Here is a 19,762-nt window from a genome sequence, read left to right on the forward strand (position 1 = left end):
TGGGTAGAAGAACAGAACATCCGATCTGTTTAAGTTTGATTGACAGAGCCCCTCCCTCGGTCCTCTCCTCTCTGTTGCCTTTCCCTTCCCAACCCCAGCCCTAAGTCTCCCCACTGCCCTCCCCTTCCCCGCCTCTCACAGGCATTTCCTGTCTACAGACCTCAGAGCTGGGTGTGACGGAGCACGTAGAGGGCGATCCCTGCAAATTCGCCTTGTGGTCTGGGCGCACCCCATCCTCAGACAATAAAACAGTGCTGAAAGTAAGTACTGCTCTCTGTTGGGCACAAGACCAAGGTTGGGGATAGCTGAAGGGAATGCGGAGGGATGTGGGCAGGATCCACCTGAAAGCTGGGGCCTGGAGACTCCACCGGGCCACTGGGCTTCTCTCTCTCTCGGGAAGGGCAGCTTCACATGGGTGTTGAGATGCAAATTCTATCATGAAAGTAGCCTGAAATCTCAAGATAAGTGGCCTCCTAAGTGCAGGCACCTGTTGGAGCATGGCGGGAAGAAGGCAGGGAATGGCCTCAACAGGGCCCACTTAAATACGTTCTGTCCATATGGCTCCTTCAAGTGGCAAGGACAACAAATGACCCTTTGGTCAACGGCACCTTGATTTGCTCCACATTCGCTCAACATTTTTCTTCCTGAACACCTTCCACATATAAGGTATTCTGCTCAGTGCTGTGGAGGATAACTATGCATGGGATATGAACCCAGTTCCTCTGGGAACTTATGTTCTAGGAGCTCTAGTGAATCATACTAACATGGGAACTATGCTGATTGAGAAGAGTGTTGAGAAGGGGCCTTAAGGAGTCACCTCAGCTCCCCAGAGTGCATGTAGCCTGGGAACTGAGTCAGTGCCTGTGGTCCTCTTAGTGTAACCGAGGAGAGATCCTGCACATGGCGCACCCGCCAGTCATGTGCTTACCCGGGAAGTGCCCATCCCCAAGGAAGAGATGGGCCAGCCCTGACCAAGCTTCACACTTGTTTACTCTGAATTGCCAGCACAGCTGCTACCTGACATGAGGCAGAAGTACCTGAAAAAACTTCCATGAAGACAAATGGGGTATTCATGGAGTGGTAGCAATGCCTTCAATGAACAGGTTTACCGGGCTAAAAACCCAGGACTGACTTTCAATCAGTACAAGCCTATGTAGCCATATAGGTGTTGAGCCTCCTGACGTATATCCAGTTATACCAGTTGGTAAATGGCTGCTGCCTCCAAATGCCCCCTTGCTGCCCCTCCTGTACTCCCCAGACCTCCTCAGAATCTAGTAACTGAAGTGTTAACCCTTGGCCCAGCAGGGGCAGTTATCAGTGTTGGTCAGTGCCTCCCAGGTTATTAAATACTTTGAAAATCATCCCGTAGAAATCTACATTGAGTCTTGGGGTCATAGCCCTGTTCTAGGAGTTGGAGAAGCATGTCTCTGGGATTGAAGAGTCACAAGTATAAAACGAGAGAAATAAACCCCTCCAACATTTGGTATCCTTGAAGATGATGGACTAAGCCTGCAAGAGGAGGGTTGAGAACTGTCTCAGTGGATTGAAGGGAAATGGGATTCTCACTCTCTCTCCCTATGGCACTCCAGGCCTCCAACATAGAGACCAAGCAGGAATGGATCAAGAACATACGCGAGGTGATTCAAGAGAGGATCATTCACCTGAAAGGAGCTTTAAAGGAGCCAATTCAGCTCCCCAAAACACCAGCCAAACAGAGGAACAATAGTAAGAGGTAACCAGCGTCTCTGCCCCCAGCACAGCCTCACAGGCTTCCGGGAGTGGGGGTGGGGTGAACCTTTGCTTCCACGGGGGCGGTGCACCCTGCAGGCGGCACCCCTCTCTGTGACACCCCACTGAGTTCTACCTAAGAGGAGTCACCTTCTCTTTAAGCATCTCATTACTGTTACTGTCAATTACATTCAGCAGGGCTTCCCTGGGCACCTGTCCTCTGATAAACACGGTGCTGGGTGCCTGGGGAAGATAAAAGGAAGTGTAAGATGAGTCCATTCCCTCAAGAACCACCTGACAGTCACATCTCACACGTGGAATAGTTAGACAAGAAGGAGCAGGACCACCCGTAGGGACAGGAAATGCTGCAGGCATCAAGGAGAGGGGACTTGGATGAGCACTGGAGTGAAGTGTCTGGGGAAAGCTTTGGGAAGGAGGTGGCTTTGAGTCGGGGCTCTCTGGACTGGCTAGACTGCCAAAGGACTGTAATGTGGGCGTGTATGGTGGGACTGTCACTGCAGCTCTTACTGCAAGCCCCAAGAGTCCTCGTCTTCATTCATCTGAGATAAGCAATATGATGGGGCAGAAGAGGACTTATTTTTTATATCTGCATCTCTCTGGGCCCTTCTGAGTCTGAGTTTTCCTAAGACCAGTGGATGACTGCTTAAGTATTTCTTTCTCAAGCCTCCATGTTACAGTCACCTACAATGACTCTTTTGGAGGGCACTTCAAGAGAAAGCATATAAAAGCTTCATACCAGTTTTGGAAAAGAAAAAACAAAACAAAAACAGAGTTATGGAGGTGATGGATGTTGGTGATAACAGGCTGTCCTCTCCTCTCCTATTCATGAATGGATTAAATTCAGGAGATTTTAGTTGACCCTTGGGTGCCAACCAGGCTACACAGGCTTGGGAGCCACCAAGGGAGGTGGTAGCCAAAAGAAGGGTGTGGCTAAGGTAGAGAGAGATTCCTCCAGGAGGCAGGAGCCCCAAGACCAGCATGACCAGGATAAGGTCCCCTCTCGTGCTGAAGGAACAATTATGACTGTGTTAGGGAGGGGTTATTTTGATTTCAGTTACCTTTGTCCAGAGTCCAGGTAAGGGGCAGACTTAGTTTAGCACTAGAGACAGACCCTGCTGTAGGAAGCCTCTACTTCAATAAAGAAGAGAGAATGGAAACAGTTATAAGGAATTGAAGGTCCAGGACCATAATGGGAAGGATATTCAGGTGAGCTTATCTAGGGTTACTCTGCAAAAAAAGCCCCTTTTTCCTATAGTAGGAGAGTTTGAGCATCTCTAGAACATGGGATGGACATATCTTGGAAATGCCTCACACCTTTTCTTGGTCATTGTCCTGTGATGAGAGGGGGAGAAACCTTGGCAGTCTCTGCAGAGAAGAGCCAGGTATTGTGTTATTTCATTAGCTTGGCTCCCTGCAGATGGGGACAGAGTTTACAGAGGAGTGGACTGGCTTGGGTAATGCAACCGACACTCCTGGATGGACTCCCCACATTCCCCAGAACTGGCCTCATCTGGTGTGGACCAGAAGGGCCTGCAATGGGCCAGAATAGTGGGAAGCAGCACTACAGCCAGCTCTCAATTGTCTACAAATGGTGGGGAGCACTGGTCCAGATATCTGAAACAACAGATGATCTGAAACTCCTTTATTTTTGGTTTTGAAATACATCACATAATTTCTTTCTACAGCAGATCTTCCTTCCTATGAATCTGTGGCTTATATTATTAAAATAAATTGGCATTTCCCAAGCCCACAAATGGTGGTGAGAGAACAATTGACTTAGAAGTATTCTGGGTGGGAGAAAACACTTTTTATGACTAGCAGACCCAGTGTATGTACATTGACATCCCATGTATGCCCACATGCACACGCATGTCCACACACACTCACACTCCAGATTGTAGTTATGTAGACTCTGAGCTTCGGTATATGGGATATGTTGCCCACGTGGTAACACTGTCAGGCACTGAGTTCCCATTTCCCCTAAGGCTATACTTCTCCATAAGCAGTATCAGGGGTGTGACTTTCACAAAGACCTCCATAGCAAGAGCTGTCACTTCCTGGGCTGGTTTATCCAACCCCTGGCCCACATCTCCAGTTTTTCCTGACACAGACTCTTCAGCCTTCACCAGTTCCCAGGCATCTAATCCCCGTTGGCCAGAGCTTTGGGTTCAGTGTAGGATTGGGACCCAGTTCTAAAGCTGGAGCGTTGAGGGAGCATGTGAATGGGACAGCAGTGTGGTCCAGGGGCCCAGGAAGGGGTCCAAACGTCAGGAGTGCACTTAGGAGACTATCTTATCAGACACTCAGGAGCACAGCTGGCTCAAAAGCTGCTGCAGAATCTGTGACCGTCCTCTTATCTTTGAGAAGATGCCTTGGTCTTCTGTGTTAATAAGAAATCATCATAAATAAGCATGAGATCACCAAGACCCACCCAAACAAATGAAGGCAATAAACTCCTCCAGACCCAGAAGTTGAGGGTCTGACCTTCCCAAGGATAATCTCCCCCGGAGAAGATGTCCCACCCCATTTTCTTGAGCAAAAGAAACACAGGTCAAAAAGATATCTTCTCAGTTCTCTTCTCTTTATAAGCCAGCTATAAGCCACCCCCACCCTGTTACATCATATACAGAAAATCTGTTTGAATACCCTGAACTCTGGGACTGTTGCAGATGACCCAGGCAGCTGGAGAGAAGCCTAGGTTCTAAGCAGGACATACTTCTCCCTACTGCCTTTTATAGACCCATTCTTGTGAAAATAAGTAAATAGCTGCCCACTCTGCACCGTGGGCCCGAGGAGTTATGGAGAGGAGTCATTTGTGTTCAGTTATCAACATAGTGATTATGTATTTGCTAAGTGCAAGAAGTGACATCATTGAAAATTACATGGGACTGCTTCCTTTCATGGGATAATTTTAGGCACATTCCTGCTGGAAAGCGCTAAGGCTCTGCTCTGCCAGCCCAGCTGGAAACCCTTGTGTGCTCTAAGCCCACAGTCGCTCCCCCCACCCCCACCCCTGTTGCTTTTCTCTTCTTCCTGCAGGGATGGAGTAGAGGATGTTGACAGCCAGGGGGATGGGAGCAGCCAGCCAGACACCATCTCCATTGCCTCTAGGACCTCTCAGAACACAGTGGACAGTGACAAGGTAGGACAGTGCCCCAACCTTCCTTCCCCCAAGACTTCTTGTTGGCTTAACCACCCCTGGAGAGTTAACCCCTAGAGGAACTTCTCCCATGGTGGAGCCTGACCTCAGGAGCCAGTGGTCTCTTTGTGCCGGCCAAAGGGGAAGGAGCAGGGCTGGAGGAGGTATGTCACAGCATGGAGATCTTGTCTGAGGGGCAGAAGATTGAGGTGGCCAGCCAGACCTCTCACGTCATGAGAGTTTAGCAGAACTGGCGAGGGTGGAGAGTGAGTCTGGGTTTCCTCTCCTTCTGAGATGCCTCACCGGCGCTGCCTGGGCTGCTCTGCCTTCTGGGAGGCTGGAACTCAGGGAGCTGAGGCTGGGATAGTTTCCAGAGACCTAAATTTAGACCAAGATCAGTGATTTGGGGAATGGCCACAGAGATGCTGGTTGGAAGGGGCCTCCTATCCGAAGGGGCTCCGGTGGAAATGATGCCCTCCTCTGGCCAGAGTATTGGGGCTCAGTTCCTGAGGGGCAGAGGACCAGGAAGTGGTATTTGAAGCGGCGTGGAGGGATGTAGTTGTCTCAGGAGAAAACCTGGTCACTTGCTTGCTTACATTTTGGAGCAAGTAAGCAAAAGTTAGGAGCTCTGATGGGGAGCCAAAGAAAGGAGAATGTAGCAAAGACTCAGTGCATTTGCTCAAGCTAGCGGAGGAATTCAGCGGTCTGAATGTGCAGCAGGGACGGGGAAGGTTCTGTCTCTGACCCTACTCTCATTTGCTTACCTCAGGGTCGGAAGAGTTTGAGATGATCGTTTTCTGAATACTAGGGATTTTATTAATAAAGGTATGGGTTTACAAGGACCATTTGGCCCTAGTTTCTAGACCTAGTATTTTGGCCTTAGTCCTTCAGCCTCAGGCAACAGGCTGTGTCCTCGCTTCATTTTAGTTTTCTAAGTTAGGGGCATTTTTAAAAGATAATCTGCATTCATTAGGATTTTTCCTAATTTTTTTCTTACTGGGAAGAAAAAAAAAAAAAGACTATGCCCCCCAGACCTCCTAAGATCATGGTGCTAAATCATGCTCTAGACTAGTGTGCAAGGACTTGCAAGGTAATTAATTCTGTTTGACGTCCTGCCTTCAAGTTTCTAAGCCACTTTTGACTATCAGAGTGGATGGAAAATTGGTTTTTTTCTACTTGTAAAACATACAAAGGAAACTATTTCTGTACTTTCCTTTCTCCTCTGATCCGTTGTTTAGAACTATAACCCAGAGTATCCTATGAATGAAAGTGTTTATTTTTAAACAGTCAGTGGGTGGTAAGTGAAGTGCATGTTTCCCATGTTCAGACATAGCAGCCTATTAATTCCATGGTCTGGGGGATGCCTCCCTTCCAGCTGCTGCTTTGTCTTCCCCGCGGCCCTTAAACAGACACCTCTGCCAGAGACGGCTGTCTTAGGAAGCCCTGGCTCCAGCCTTTCCTTGTCCTCTGGCAAGGTGAGTGTGGTTAGAATAGAACGCCTCCGACAGCAGGCACTTCTTTGTTAATGAGGAGCCCTGGTACTTACACATTATCCACAAGTAAGGAAACTGACGCCCAGAAAGACTGAGTGACTCGTCTAAGAAAATCCTAGTGGTGAGTGGAAAAGCAAGAACCAGAACCCGGGTCTCCCTGATTCACTGTCATGTTTTTCCCTCACTCTTATTAAAGTCAAAGCTTTGCGCTCCCAATGCTAAGATGAACTCAGCTGGCCAGACCTTCTGCACATTCCACAAAAACATCAGTCACATGCTCATGAAAAAGCACCCGCCACATGCCGAGCTCTGTGCTGGATACTGTAGAGACATGTGGATGCTTTGTTGAGTGTGAATCCTTATATGTGTAATTTTCGTTTCATGTATGTCTCTATAGCCAGGCTCTTAAGCCCTGATGAGGGCCGGGGTTGTGTCTGTCTGTTTCATGGCTGTATCCTCAGCACATAACACACATGGATGCTCAGGAAGTACTTGGGGAATGAATGAACAGAGTGGGTAGAGAACTCCGACATGAAGAGGAAGCTAAAACAGGTGGTCTGAAAGCAGCCAAACATACAAATATTGTATTTTTAAATATGCTAAAGAAGCCTAGAAGTTTCCTTACTTGCAAGCAGAAAGCTGCAGGTAATGTTCCCGGCCTGTTGGGAACATTAACCCTTAATTACCTTCTCAGCATGGGCAGCGGGTTGGGAGATGAAGAAAGATTTTGTGTTCTGACACAAAACCTGGAAAATTGCTTAGAAATAGTCAGATAAAGGGAGGGCCTGTCTGTGACCTTGCACTGCAGTTAGAATGTTCTTACTCTTCTGACACTGAGCAGTGAGATCAGGACAGCCAGGTGTTCCCTTGATCTGCCCTGTCCTTCATCAGAGAAACCATTTATTGGTTTCTTTGAATTCATAGATGTTATCAACAAAGTTAAATTTCCCCCTATCTATACCCGTAGACCAGGAAACTGGTATCCATTGGTTTCCAAGTGGTCAGGTGAACAGACTCTGAAGAAGAGGAAGAGCAAGTGGGTTGATTCAGGTAGGCTGAGCCTACCTGGGCAAACAGGGTGGCTGTGGGGAGAGGACGGGGCAGAGGCACCTCACAGGGATCAGGGTCATTTTATTGGTGAGTTTCTAGGAAAGGCCCCAGTCTTCCTCTTCTAATCCAGAGGAGTGAGAGTCGTAGCACTGTGGGCTGGGTGGATGGTAAATGTAACCATTAAAGGGCCATGACAGACGACCTTGAGGAGCTGTGGGGCCCCAAGGCCCCTCTGCAATCCCCTTGTGTGTCCTCTGTGCGCTGGGGTGGGGTGGAAGGAGTTTGGACACACCTGGATTCAAATTCCAGCTCTGGCACTCACCCTCTATGTCACATTGCCTGAGTTACTGCACCTTAATTCCCCAACCTGTAAGACAAATACCCGTCTCACTGAGTCCTTGGGAAGGTTAAGTAAAATATATTTAGTTGGCATCTATTAGACGTTCAGTAAAGGTTAACTTTCCATCCTTATTAGAGGGGAAACAGAAATTTAGATACTGTGAATAAGAGTGCACAATTATTAAGCAGACTGAGGATCTTTGGAAGTTCTTGAGTAGAGTTCTGCCCTCTGAGTCCTTGGTTCATTAACTGTCAGTAGGTTTTTTTCTATATTAGACCTAAAGGGATGGAACATCAGTTTACTTGTCTATAATAGGGCAACTTTACTCCTCTTCCCATTTGCTAACCCTTAGAATCTAAGACGTAGCTATTTGTAGTTAGCATTGGCTCGTGGCTTATTTTATTATCCAATGGGTTATGGTCCATTACTGCCAGGTATTTCACTTTAATCCTCAGATTGTATCACCTTTGGCCAGTGGTAACCCCTAAGTCTTTAGATATTTGAAGACAATTGTCTTTTCTCTTAATCTTCTTTGTTTAGAAGTCCTCAGTTTCTCCAACTATTCCTTGTATTAATGTGTTTTCCGACCCTTCCATATCCTGGTTGCCTTCCTCTGGTTTACTCTAGTGTGTAATGATCTGTATAAAATGGGGCCTCCAGCATGGTATATAAGTACATTAGGTGTGATCTAACCGATGCAAATTCATCTCCTTGTTCTAGAGCTACTATGCCTGCCCTCCTCCCTAAGAAGGTTCACCGTGTCTAGTAGGGTGTACAGTGCTGGCTCATAAAATCTCCTTGCCTGTTTTCGTGGACTGCCCTTAATTCAGCAGGTGACTTAGTAACCTGAGTGTCAGACTACTTAATATCTATTAGATTTTCTCTTGTTTAGTTCCATCCATAATCCAGTATGTTTTGAATATAAATTATTCTGTCCAGTATGTCAGCTGCATTTCCCAGCATTATTGGCTAAACATACGTTTTGTGGCTTCATCCAAATTCTGGCTAAAAAGACAAGGTTGAGAACAGAAGACCAATGCCCGGCCCCTCCTCATTTCCCACCCAGGTTTTGACACTTGGAACCCTCCTTGTCTGACTCTTCTTTCTAGGAAAGGGAACTCCCCCACTTTTCTCTATAACAGAGAAGCTGGGATTGCTTGTGGTAAATCCTCCCTTGATGAGGAACCAGCCTAATATTATTAATTCTGCGTTAAACGCTGACAAAGCCAACACGGGTGCCTCAGTAAATGGCACGAATAAGCTTTCCCCAAAGTTGCTTTTGCTCATCTCTCAAATGGGTCTGCAAACTTAGGTTCTACCTTGCCCCTGTCCCATGTAAAAGTGTCATTTCCCTGAAGGCAAATGGATGTGTGCTTACTTTGTTCTGTAGAGATCTGGGTCTGAGCCCCTTCCTGTTCTGTCCAGAATATGCCCACACTACCCTGGACGTCCCCCCGTAAAGTCTCTTTTGCTTATACACGTATTAAGTGATGGAGCTTTGCAACCACACTCCAAAGACATGCAGAATTATAGAATTGTAGTCAAGCAAGGCTGGGTTATGAGGTGGCAGCGAAGAAGTGTCTTGTAGTTGAACACGATGGATGTCTGCTGAATAATTGCCAGCTAATGGTGCAGAAGCAGCCATCTGGACAGTGACAGTCCCTGTGCATGTATAATATTTGCCATTTAGACTAGGCATGCTGGAGACGTTCAATAAATGCTTATTGAATTGAACGTTACAAACACCTCCTAGTAGGGATGCTCTTCATCCAAAATACACTATGAATTTCTAGACATGTCCAGACTGGCTGGAGACAGGGAAATTGAGTTGTGAGTGCTATAGTCCCTGCAAAAGTTATAAGGGAAAGAACACTGCTGGAACATCCCGGGACTGATTGTGATTTTAAGGAGGGATTTCAAAAGCAAGCAAATGTGACCTGAGGTACAAGGTGGGCTGATAATGACAATGTGCTGAAGGGGGACGGGAGATGCCTGGAGAAGCCTGGAGATTCCAGGCTTTAACTCGGAAGTTTTTAAACTCTCGGCTGTCAAATCGATATAATGGGTCATGACCAAAATTTTGTTTTACCGTGTGGGAAGAAACGCTCTAAAGTCAAAGGATTCCTACAAGGTCACTCACTGCAGTAACGTAATGCCTCTAACAAGGGGCAGGGCAGCCTGGCTGCAGAAGCCTTCTGGGAATAGACTTCTAAAGAGCCTCACCTGGTTTATCAGAACCTGGTAATCCTGACACATGCACTCTGGGAGCACAAAGCAGGCCACTAGGTGCAAGGGCTGTAGTCCAAGAGGGTCCAGCCCATGCTTTGGGGAGGTCCGTCCCAACCCTTGAGTTGGCCTATGCCATCTCTCTTCATACATGCTCTGTGTTGAAGGCCCACTTACTCCACAGCAGGTGTTGCTCTCCATGCTGAGAGTACAGCAATGAATGAAACAAGGCCCTGCCATCCTTTGGCTTATTGTCTTATAGGGAGGAAAGGTAAATAACCAGAAAGAGAAAGGATGGCATCCCTAGTCTTCTGCTAATAGCATCAGAGATAAAAAGCTTCTAGGTTTTTCTTGTAAGAAAAAGTGGGCTAATGCTGCAATTGGAAGAACTCAAATTAAATGTAAGAAATTAGTTTCCTTGTAAAGATTAGTGTTGATCGGAGGACAGATGACGGAGGGGAAAAAATAGAATCTCTTCATTTAAATAGGCTCATAAATAGAAAAACCCTCCAGAGAATAAGGATGGATATAGAGCTTCTTGGGAGGAAGGAGAGCAAATCGGGTCCCATTCCCTAGAAGCAGAGTCTGAGACCATGATTCCTATGCATGTAGTTTATTAAGGGTGTGCTTTCAGGAAAAGGGGCAAGAAACAGGGGCCAGTGTAGAAGGAGCTAAAGCAAATGTGCATGTGGTTTCAGCTGGAGTCTAGCTCAGTCTGATCCCTCCTGGACCTGGAGCGCGAATTGCACCCAGAGTTTGCCCCACCTTCGGGCAAAGGGGCCTGGCCTTTTGTGATAGCTGTGAGCTGTTAGCAGCCAACACGCACAAGAGCTGGGGCATGGGAACCGCAGCAGGAAAGAGGATCTGAGTGGGCTGCAAAGGCGTCTACTGCACAGAGGAAGGGGATGGGTTTGGGGACCAGGCATGGATTCAGTCCCTGGTTGTTCACCAGCTGCAGGACCTTGAGTGGGTCATGTCATCATTTCATGCCTCAGTCTCCAAGGCAATGGTTTCAGCTTCCTGGGATGTTGAAGGACTAGCCAAGATCCTGTGTGAAAGACGGTGTGAAGCAGAGGAGACATGCGGTGGGTAGGTCGCTGTCCGGGTGACTATAGGCGACTGGCGTGAGAGAAAATAGACAGCGTGCTCCCTGGAGTTTTAAGGGCCTACAGATCACTGGCTTTCGCCACTAAGGAGAAAAACCAAACATCTGGAAATGTGGAGACTCAACAGTGTTAGGACTAATAAAAATCCTGTCAGTTCACACGATGTAATATTTTTCACTTAACTAATTAAAAACCATCAAGATGATGCAACACACCAGCAGGCTATAACTAGTTATAAAGAGAAAAGTGCATTTTGAGCCGTATCCCCAGATATTTTGTGTGTGTATAATATACACAATTTCATGATATATTTGGGTGAATGACCTCTATTTTGTTGCTACTATTTTAGTTATATTAGATTAAATAAAATTATAAAAGAAGACATGCTTTTTTACCTCCCATACCTGTGTTAATATAGAAGAAGGTATAAATAACCCCAAACAATAGCTAATAGATATATTATAAAATATATTATAACATATGATTTGGTATTTGAGAGAACACAGAGAGACCACTGGTATGTTTTCTGGTTGGAGAAAAACCAGAGTTTTTGTTTTGTTTGTTTGTTTGGTTGGTTTTGTTTTGAATTTACCTTCAGATATATCCAAATAAGACAGTGTAATACAAATCTACTAAAAATGTATCCAAAAGAATTTAATGGACAACTCAGCACATACGTAAGGAAGTACTTGACCTTAAAAATACATGTATGAGATAATAAAAAAATAAAGTTATTGATCATCATTTAAAAAAAAAATCAAGGTGGGCCCCCCAAGGTTGAATCTCCAGAATGAGATTGTGACAGCGTGTGACATTTAGCCGTGGGGCCTGAGCAGGTGACCCATCTGCTGGAGATCCAGCCTATTAAATGCACTGTGTTAAAAGCTAGAAAAAGAAAACGTGATGCGTCTCCAGGAGAGAGTCCTCAGCACTTCTGTTACTCTGCCCTTTATCTCAGGGCCCTAAAATGTTTCTTAGTGGGAGAGGTTTATGTTGCCTCCCATCTAGGAACAAAGCACTTTCTAATCCTTAAATAAATACCTTTGAAGAATATATAATTGTACTCCTTGTTCCCGGGGTTTGGAGTGGATATATCTGAAACCTAAACTTGGACTTCACAAACTGTAACCTTGAGTCTCGGTCGCACCCCATGCCTAACAGCACAGTGGGTTGGAGTTGCTGTATGAATCCCAGGTAGAGGCATTCTGATTTTCTCAAGAACTTGGTAGTCACTCCAAAGTAGGAAAAATGCCATCTCCGCTTTAAAGTTTTAAACCCAAATTATGATTTTTGTTTGTTTGTTTGTTTGTTTTAGTTTTCTGAATAATCCAAGTTCAGGACTAGGTTTGAAAATAACTTTTTTTCCTGGTGTGGTCCCTTTGTTACTTTGATCCATGGTGGGCGGGAGAGGTGGCAGCAGGGAGCAACAAAAAGCAGAGGATTCCCGGGTCCTCCTCTCTGTGGCTGCTCTGTCACCTCCCAGAAGCCCAAACCCATCCTCTCCTGAGCAACATTCAACCCAGGACAAATGTGCTGGCTTTTCAAAACGAGTCTTTAAAGTGCAAGGAGTTGAGGTCACCTGTTTTCCTCTAAATGAAAAGTTGCTCAAATAAATGACTGGCTTCCAGCATCACACACAGCCCAACAGTGTGAAAGACACAACTGAGGTTCGCGGGGCAAAATCTCTCATGACAGCATTATTTTACTTAATATTTGACTTACACTTAAGAGCTTGAAAACCTCCCTGGAGAGGCCCACCTTTAACGTTACCAATCAACTGAAAAAGCAAATAAGCTTCATGACACACAGCAGCCGATGGACAGTTTGCTGCACACAGGCAGATCACAGGAAACCTCAGGGCACCGCGCTGCACAAATCTCTTGGTTTCTAGTGGCGGCATTGTGCAAGTATATGTTCCAGAAATAAGGAAATTGCAAAAGGTGATTTGCCAGTAGATTAGATCTCTGTGTGATAGCTGCAGGGGTGGCCAGAGGCCAGATTTGACTTGGGGTAAGTTCGGAATTTGGAAGCATGGAAGCTCAGGGAAGAATGCAACCTGAGAGGTCCTCTAGCCCTCTGTCTCCATCCTGTTTAAAGGGAACAAAGTGACTTGCTCAGAGTCACAAAGCCAGTTCATGGCAGACCTCAGACTCAAACCCAAGTCACTCTCCTGCCTGTTCAATGGGATTAAGAACATAGTACTTTTGCGGTAACCCTGATAGTTCAGCTTCCAGAACTTGGTAGCAAAAAGCAAACACAATTGTTACTGGCTTCTTCTCCAGCTGCCTCTACACCATCCCGCCCCAGCCCCAGCAAATCCACAGCAAAGTAAATTACAAAGAGGTTCTGTAGGCCAGTCCAGCGTCTCTGGGGCTGGCATGTGGCAAACGGGAAAGATACCTTCCAAGTATTAATGCCTGTCACAGAGTCTTTGATAGCAAGTACTTGTGACTCATATAGTGGCCTTGGTGGGAGTGTGATTCTGCCCTAGAAGAGTCTTCAGACCTCTCAAGGCAAATTCCCGGTCAGGCTCTGAGAGCTGGCAAGAGGCACTGCGGCAAGGCAGCCCGGCACAAATCTGAATTCTGTTTCTAAAAATTTTGGTGGAAGGAGAAAGCAAATCTGAGATCAAGCCAAGATGTGAAAGTGGATTAGCTGGCGACAGTCCAAGGCAAACAAGACCCAGTGAGTACACTGCCGGCCGGACACACTGGGGAGGAGGGGCCCGAAAAGGGGAGAAGGCACGCCTGGGGAGGGGGGCGGGGGCCAGCTTGGAGGCCGCGGGCAGAGAGAGAAGTGGCAGCTCTCAGGGCAAGGGTCTTACTGGAGTGTTCTGCACAGACTTCTTGGCATATCACTTATCCCACTTACCCTTGTTTCCTTCTGTGTGAGTTAAAAAGGTCTTTTAGTGAAGAACAAAATGACTGAATCTACCTTCTTAAAGCTACTGGTAAGAGGGAACCAGGTTGTGGGAAATACTCTTCTTAAAAAATTGTGCTCCTGGACGACTAAGAGTGGCACCAGGAGTTTTGAAATCTGGAGCAAGCTCTCCTTGTGGGTGCGAAAATGAACTCTTCTAGAAATTTCAAGCAGAAGTGTTGCTAGAAATGAACGTCTAGAGCCAAAGCACTGAGATGAGCGTGGATGGGGCGGGTGAAGGTGACTGCAGTGGTGGCTCTGCTTTAGCTGAGCTGCCTTCCCCCATGCGTGCTGTGCTGTCAAACATGACATGTTTTCCGTGGCCGTAACACAGGAGTCTTGAGAAAAGCCTGTCTGATAGACAAGTGGATAAATAGTATCCTGTTTCTTTATCTTGACCTTAGATTGCAAATGCTCGTTTGGGTTTTACCTGCCTGGAGGCTTAGCTTCACTTCCTCACTGCTGATGGCTACTGGCAACCTGTCTGCCATGACTAGTGGGATGTGGTGGACACTGGATGGGGATGGGGAGATCTAAGCATTTGAGGCATTGGGGTGAGATGGTGTGATCCTAGTGCCAGGAAGTAGGGTCTTGTCAAGGAAACCATGTTTGCCTGTCCTCCGTGGTGGCCTTCCACTAGGAACCACAGTGAAGATGGGACTTTGGCTCAGGGTCTCTCCCCGGGTGCCAAGTAGCAAATGCCCACCAAGGGGAGCAGCCTGCCTCTGCCCGGATAGCTCTTCCTGTTGAGAGAAAACTGCTGGAAGATGCAGACCTGTGCAGACTGACCCATTCCAGGTGTCTACTCCCTAGTTTCAACCAGACCCTTCCCTCTGCTAATCAGCCTTTCCATTCTTCTGCCGCCATGTTCCACACGGGTCCGGCTCTGGTTGTGTTGGAGCAGTCACTGCTTTGTTTCAGAGCTGATAGCCAAGTTTCCAGCTTCCCCGTATGTAAGGGCTTAGAGTTGAGTCTTCCAAGTTCAGAATGTTTATCTACTGTCATTATTATTATTATTAATGCTCTAATTGGTTCTGTCTAAAATTGCTGATTGCAGAGACATGTATACATGGATTAGAAGTTCAGGAGAGCTGTTCCTCTAATCTGCATGGCCCCTGCTGATGCTGGCTGTGAGATGCTTACTGAATGCTCCCATAAGCATTGCTCTCTGCATCGTATGCAAGGGCTTATACTCCCCTCTGAACTTCATGATGTACTGAAGGGAAAAAAAAAACAAACAAAAGAAAAACAGGTTCTGTATTTTTCCGTCTGCCTCCTGTCTCCTGCTAGCTGGTGTCCTTTCAGCTGCAGGAGTGGGGTTTAAAAAGTTTCACTTACTCTTTGCTGTTACTCACTTACACACGGATGACAGTCTGACTTAGTGAGCACTAGAGGATATTAAAAATTCATTACCTTTTCTTTGCCTCATGATTTTTTTTTAATTTTTTTTATTTTTTGGCCACACTGCACAGCATGTGGGATCTTAGTTCCCCGACCAGGGATTGAACCCGCACCCCCTGCATCGTAAGTGCGGAGTCAACCACTGGATCGCCAGGGAAGTCCTCTTTTCCTCGTGATTTTAATGTATGCTATCTTTTTATCTCATTGATTAATTTATCAAGCATTTATTGAGCTCCTACTATCCGGCAGGTGCTATTCTAAACACAGAGGATAAGACAGTGAACAAAATAGACAAAGCACCTTGGTGGCCTGCTTAGACCTTTCTCTTTTGTGCTGATATGAACCTAAATATGCTCGATTTTGAGGTATTTGGAATGCCTTGCAACTTACTTCTATTTTTTTGTATGTCTCTGTGACTGACACCATTGCAGCTTTTATCTTAAAAGAATTTAGCAATTTGTTTAAAAAGATTACTTGGGAGTTCTTGAAAGTAGTCCCCCAATTTTTAATTTCCTGAATTAAAACCAGAAATCAAACCAGAATGTTAGATTTCCCACCGCTATCATCTTTGAGCTGTAGTTGCAGTCAGCAGATTCCTGATTAGGGAAGGTTACCTTCATGGCAGGTAGACATTCAGATGAGGAGAAAAGATCAGGAAGTATTCACATAGCTCCCAAATATTAAAATTACTTACTCCTCATATAACAGGAATACCAAAGGAAAACTGTTCTTTTAAAAAGTTCTTTTTAAACTGTTATGATGATGATGAAGAAGAAGAAGGATGTGGGGGGATGAGGAGTGGGAAATAGTTTGTTAAATGGAGTTACTTCAAATTTTAGAATCTGAAATTTGTAATACAGAGTCTAATTTATCTGATGTCCCTACCCCACTTCACCCCACAACCTCTCAGAACAAGAACAGTCACAATGTTTATGCCTCTTTACATAGGGGCTATTAAGAACCTTTATTGTACTTGTGAAAATTTTATGGAAAACTCCCCAAAGAGAAAGGTTTTTAGGATATGTTCTCTACCATTAGATTTAAGACAGTACTTCTAACAGGGACATAGACCAAACCACTAGATCGGTTATGTTATTTACAGAGCAAATAAGTAGGCACTACCATTAACACCTGGTCAAGAAGAAAAATCTGTTAACAGAGAAGAATGAAATTAGCTGGAGGCAAAAATGGAAAATTATTACAAATATTTTGGTACACTGAATTCATTCTTTTATTCAACAGAATTTTATTGAATGTCCACTGGTGACCAGATACCATGGAGATTCAGCATATAAAAGAACCATCTCTGTCCTTGTCCCAGAGTTTTCTGAGTTCATGCCCCCCAGGGGTCTTAATATGTGATGCCAAATAGGGTGGCTATATAGGTGTTACTTGTATTTGAGGAAGGAGAGTTGTACTTAGCACTTCCTTTATGCCAGTTGCTGAGCGAGGCATCAGAGAAACTAGGAAGAGGAATGTTAGGTGAGATACATACTTGCCACACATAGACTACATTTTGTAACAGAAGTATACCCACTTTGAACAACAAACAGCCTGGGAGCCAGGGAAGGCTTTTTATACCAGAAGTGAAATTTGAGCTTGGCCTTGAAGTTCATCTTCCTTCTATCTCTCCTCCTTGGTATCAGTTTTGATCCCAGAATAATTATTCTAATCATGGACAGTCTGTAAAAGAGCAATGCTACTGATACATCCGTATCAAAAGAAGTATTTTGTTTTGATGTGGAATTAGGCTTTTTTTTTAATGGCCTGTTAGCTCTGATGGGAACTATTCAAAAGTCCCCTTAGAATTTTTACCAAAACTTTCTTATTGTTCCTCATAATAATATAATTAAACCTGTTTTTCCTTAAGCATATGCACTGAAGATCTTTTGAAGCAATAATACATAAACATGATTTAAAATGTGGGTATTTTTCTAGAGATATAATTTTAAAATATAAAAGCTCATACTTATTTATTCTTTTTAAAAAATCTTTAAATAAGTAATAGCATATGATAAGTCCTGTTTTATACTTTTTTCCTTGTAACAAATCTGGGCAATTTCATAGCAGGACATGTAGAGCTGCATCATTCTTTTTGGTGGCTACACAGTATTCCATACTTAGAGTACCATAATTTATTTAACTAGTCTTCTATTGATGGGTGTATGGGATGTTTCTAATCTTTTACCAGTACAGACAGGTCTGTAATTCTTGTACAGATACAGTTTCTTACACTTGTCGGTCATGAGTATATTAACAGGATAGCTTCCTAGAAGTAGAATATGCATTTTAAAATGTTGATAGACAGTGTTAGATCACCCCCTGCAGAAGCTGGACCAATCTATACTCTCTCCGGCTGAGTATGAGTGTCAGTTTTCCCAGTCTTGCAATCTAGTATATCTTCAATATTTTTTATCTTTTCCAATCTGCTATCAGATACTTTAAAATAATCCTTATTCATTATTTCTCTTGTATATATTTTGTTTCGCTGATAATATTGCAACTATATTACTTTCTGAAATATATTTGAAATGTGCAGTATTTAACTTATACTATTACCTAATGAGAGTTATGGGCTTGTCTGATGAATTAGCTGTTATTTATACTCTTATTCCTATGGATGAAGTGCATTCCTGATCAGAAACATCTGGTTTACATTAACCTTTTTAAAAAATTTATTAATGTAAAATATATATGCTGAAAATGCATCAAAAAGTACTAAACATGTGAATGGATAATTATAAAGTGAACATATATGTAATAACCATGCAGTTCATGAAAGCAGGACATTGCCAGCTTTCCAGAAGCCCCCTGTGTGCCCCTCCCTGGTCACAACCCTGTCTTCTTCCCTAGAGGTAACCATTCTCCTGACATTCATAATACTGTCCTTACTTTTCTTTATTATTTTGCCTCCTATGTATGTGTCCCTAAACAATATAGTTTCAATGTAGCTGTTTTTAAATTTATATGGCTAGGTCGTACTGTGTGTGTCTCTTCTCTCACTCAAACCTCATTTTTATGGAATTCATCCATGCTGATGTGTGTAGTTGTTCATTCATTTTCGCTGTTGTATAGTATACCATTGTATGAATATACCACAATTTATTTATCCATTCTGCACATGGGATGTTTGGGGCTGCTGTGAACAATACTGCTATGAATATTCTTCTATATGTATCCTTGTATACATGTACTTGAGTTTCTCTAGGGTGTGAAGGTAGGAGTGAAATTTCTAGGTGGAAAAAAAAAAGGAAATTGCTAGGTAATAGAAGATATGTATATATATATATATATATATATATATATATATATGTCTTCAACTTAACTAGATGGTATAATCTATTTTTCAAAACGCGGATACCAGATTTCCACTCCTACCAGTATCTGTGAGATTTTTCTGTTGCACTACATCCCTGAGTATACTTGATATGCCGGACTTCAAAATTGTTGCGGATCTGATGGGTATGTAGTAATGTCTGCTTATTGTTTTAATTTGCGTTGCCCTAATTACTAATGAGGTTGAAGCCTTTCCATATCTTCTTGGGCCTTTGGATTTTCTCCTTTACATCCTTGTTCAAGCCTTTGCCTAGTCTTTTCACTCTCTTTATTGTGTCTTGAGAAACATCTAATTTGACATTTTGAAGGCAGTACGTTTGTAAGTTAAAGACTTATATGATGGGACATAATGAGACATTTCTTACATTAGTCCTTTAAAATAACAGTTCATCATTTGTTTCTCCACATAATAGTGTACCACCATGGAAACTTTATACATAATGTAGGTTTCTGTCAATCCCTAAGTTTACCCCTGTTTTTTTCTTTTTTTAAATATTTATTTATTTATTTATTTATTTGGTTGCACTGGGTCTTAGTTGTAGCAGGTGGGCTCCTTAGCTGCAGCTCGTGGGCTCCTCAGTTGTGGCATGTGAACTTCTTAGTTGTGGCATGCATGTGGGATCTAGTTCCCTGATCAGGGATCAAACCCAGGACCCCTGCATTGGAAGCACAGAGTCTTAACCACTGCGCCACCAGGGAAGTCCCTATCCCTGTTTTAATAAAACAATAAGAACTAGTTGACTTTTTTAAAGGTATCTGTTGCATTTTACTCTATTATGTGACAGGTAATACAGTTAAAGTGATGAAATGTATTAGAAAAATGATAAGTCCATTGGGTTTGGAACTCAGTTGTCTGACAAACAGATCCAAGACCCAGGAAGGAAATCTTTACATAGCAAAACTAAGCATCTATGCTCACAGGAAAGCCTCTCCAATCCTAATTTTATATGTAATGCTTACCATCTCTGTCATCTAGTTACTTAGCCCCTAAGAAAATTAGAAG

General features: G+C 44.2%; 1 protein-coding gene across 1 annotated transcript in view; it reads left to right on the forward strand.

The window, feature by feature from the left end:
- LOC149749336 (kalirin-like) overlaps positions 1 to 19,762 on the forward strand; it is a 168,520-nt gene that overhangs the window by 136,329 nt on the left and 12,429 nt on the right. The window contains exons 25-27 of the mRNA XM_089909901.1: positions 159 to 260; positions 1,590 to 1,732; positions 4,789 to 4,891. Of these exons, the coding sequence (XP_089766027.1) occupies positions 159 to 260; positions 1,590 to 1,732; positions 4,789 to 4,891 (348 nt within the window). The remainder of the gene's footprint in view (positions 1 to 158; positions 261 to 1,589; positions 1,733 to 4,788; positions 4,892 to 19,762) is intronic.

The sequence above is a fragment of the Delphinapterus leucas genome, chromosome 4 (assembly GCF_059928025.1).
Source record: "Delphinapterus leucas isolate spDelLeu-1000000601 "Yukka" chromosome 4, BTC_Dleu_Yukka2, whole genome shotgun sequence".
In the NCBI taxonomy this organism is placed as follows: Eukaryota; Metazoa; Chordata; class Mammalia; order Artiodactyla; family Monodontidae; genus Delphinapterus; species Delphinapterus leucas.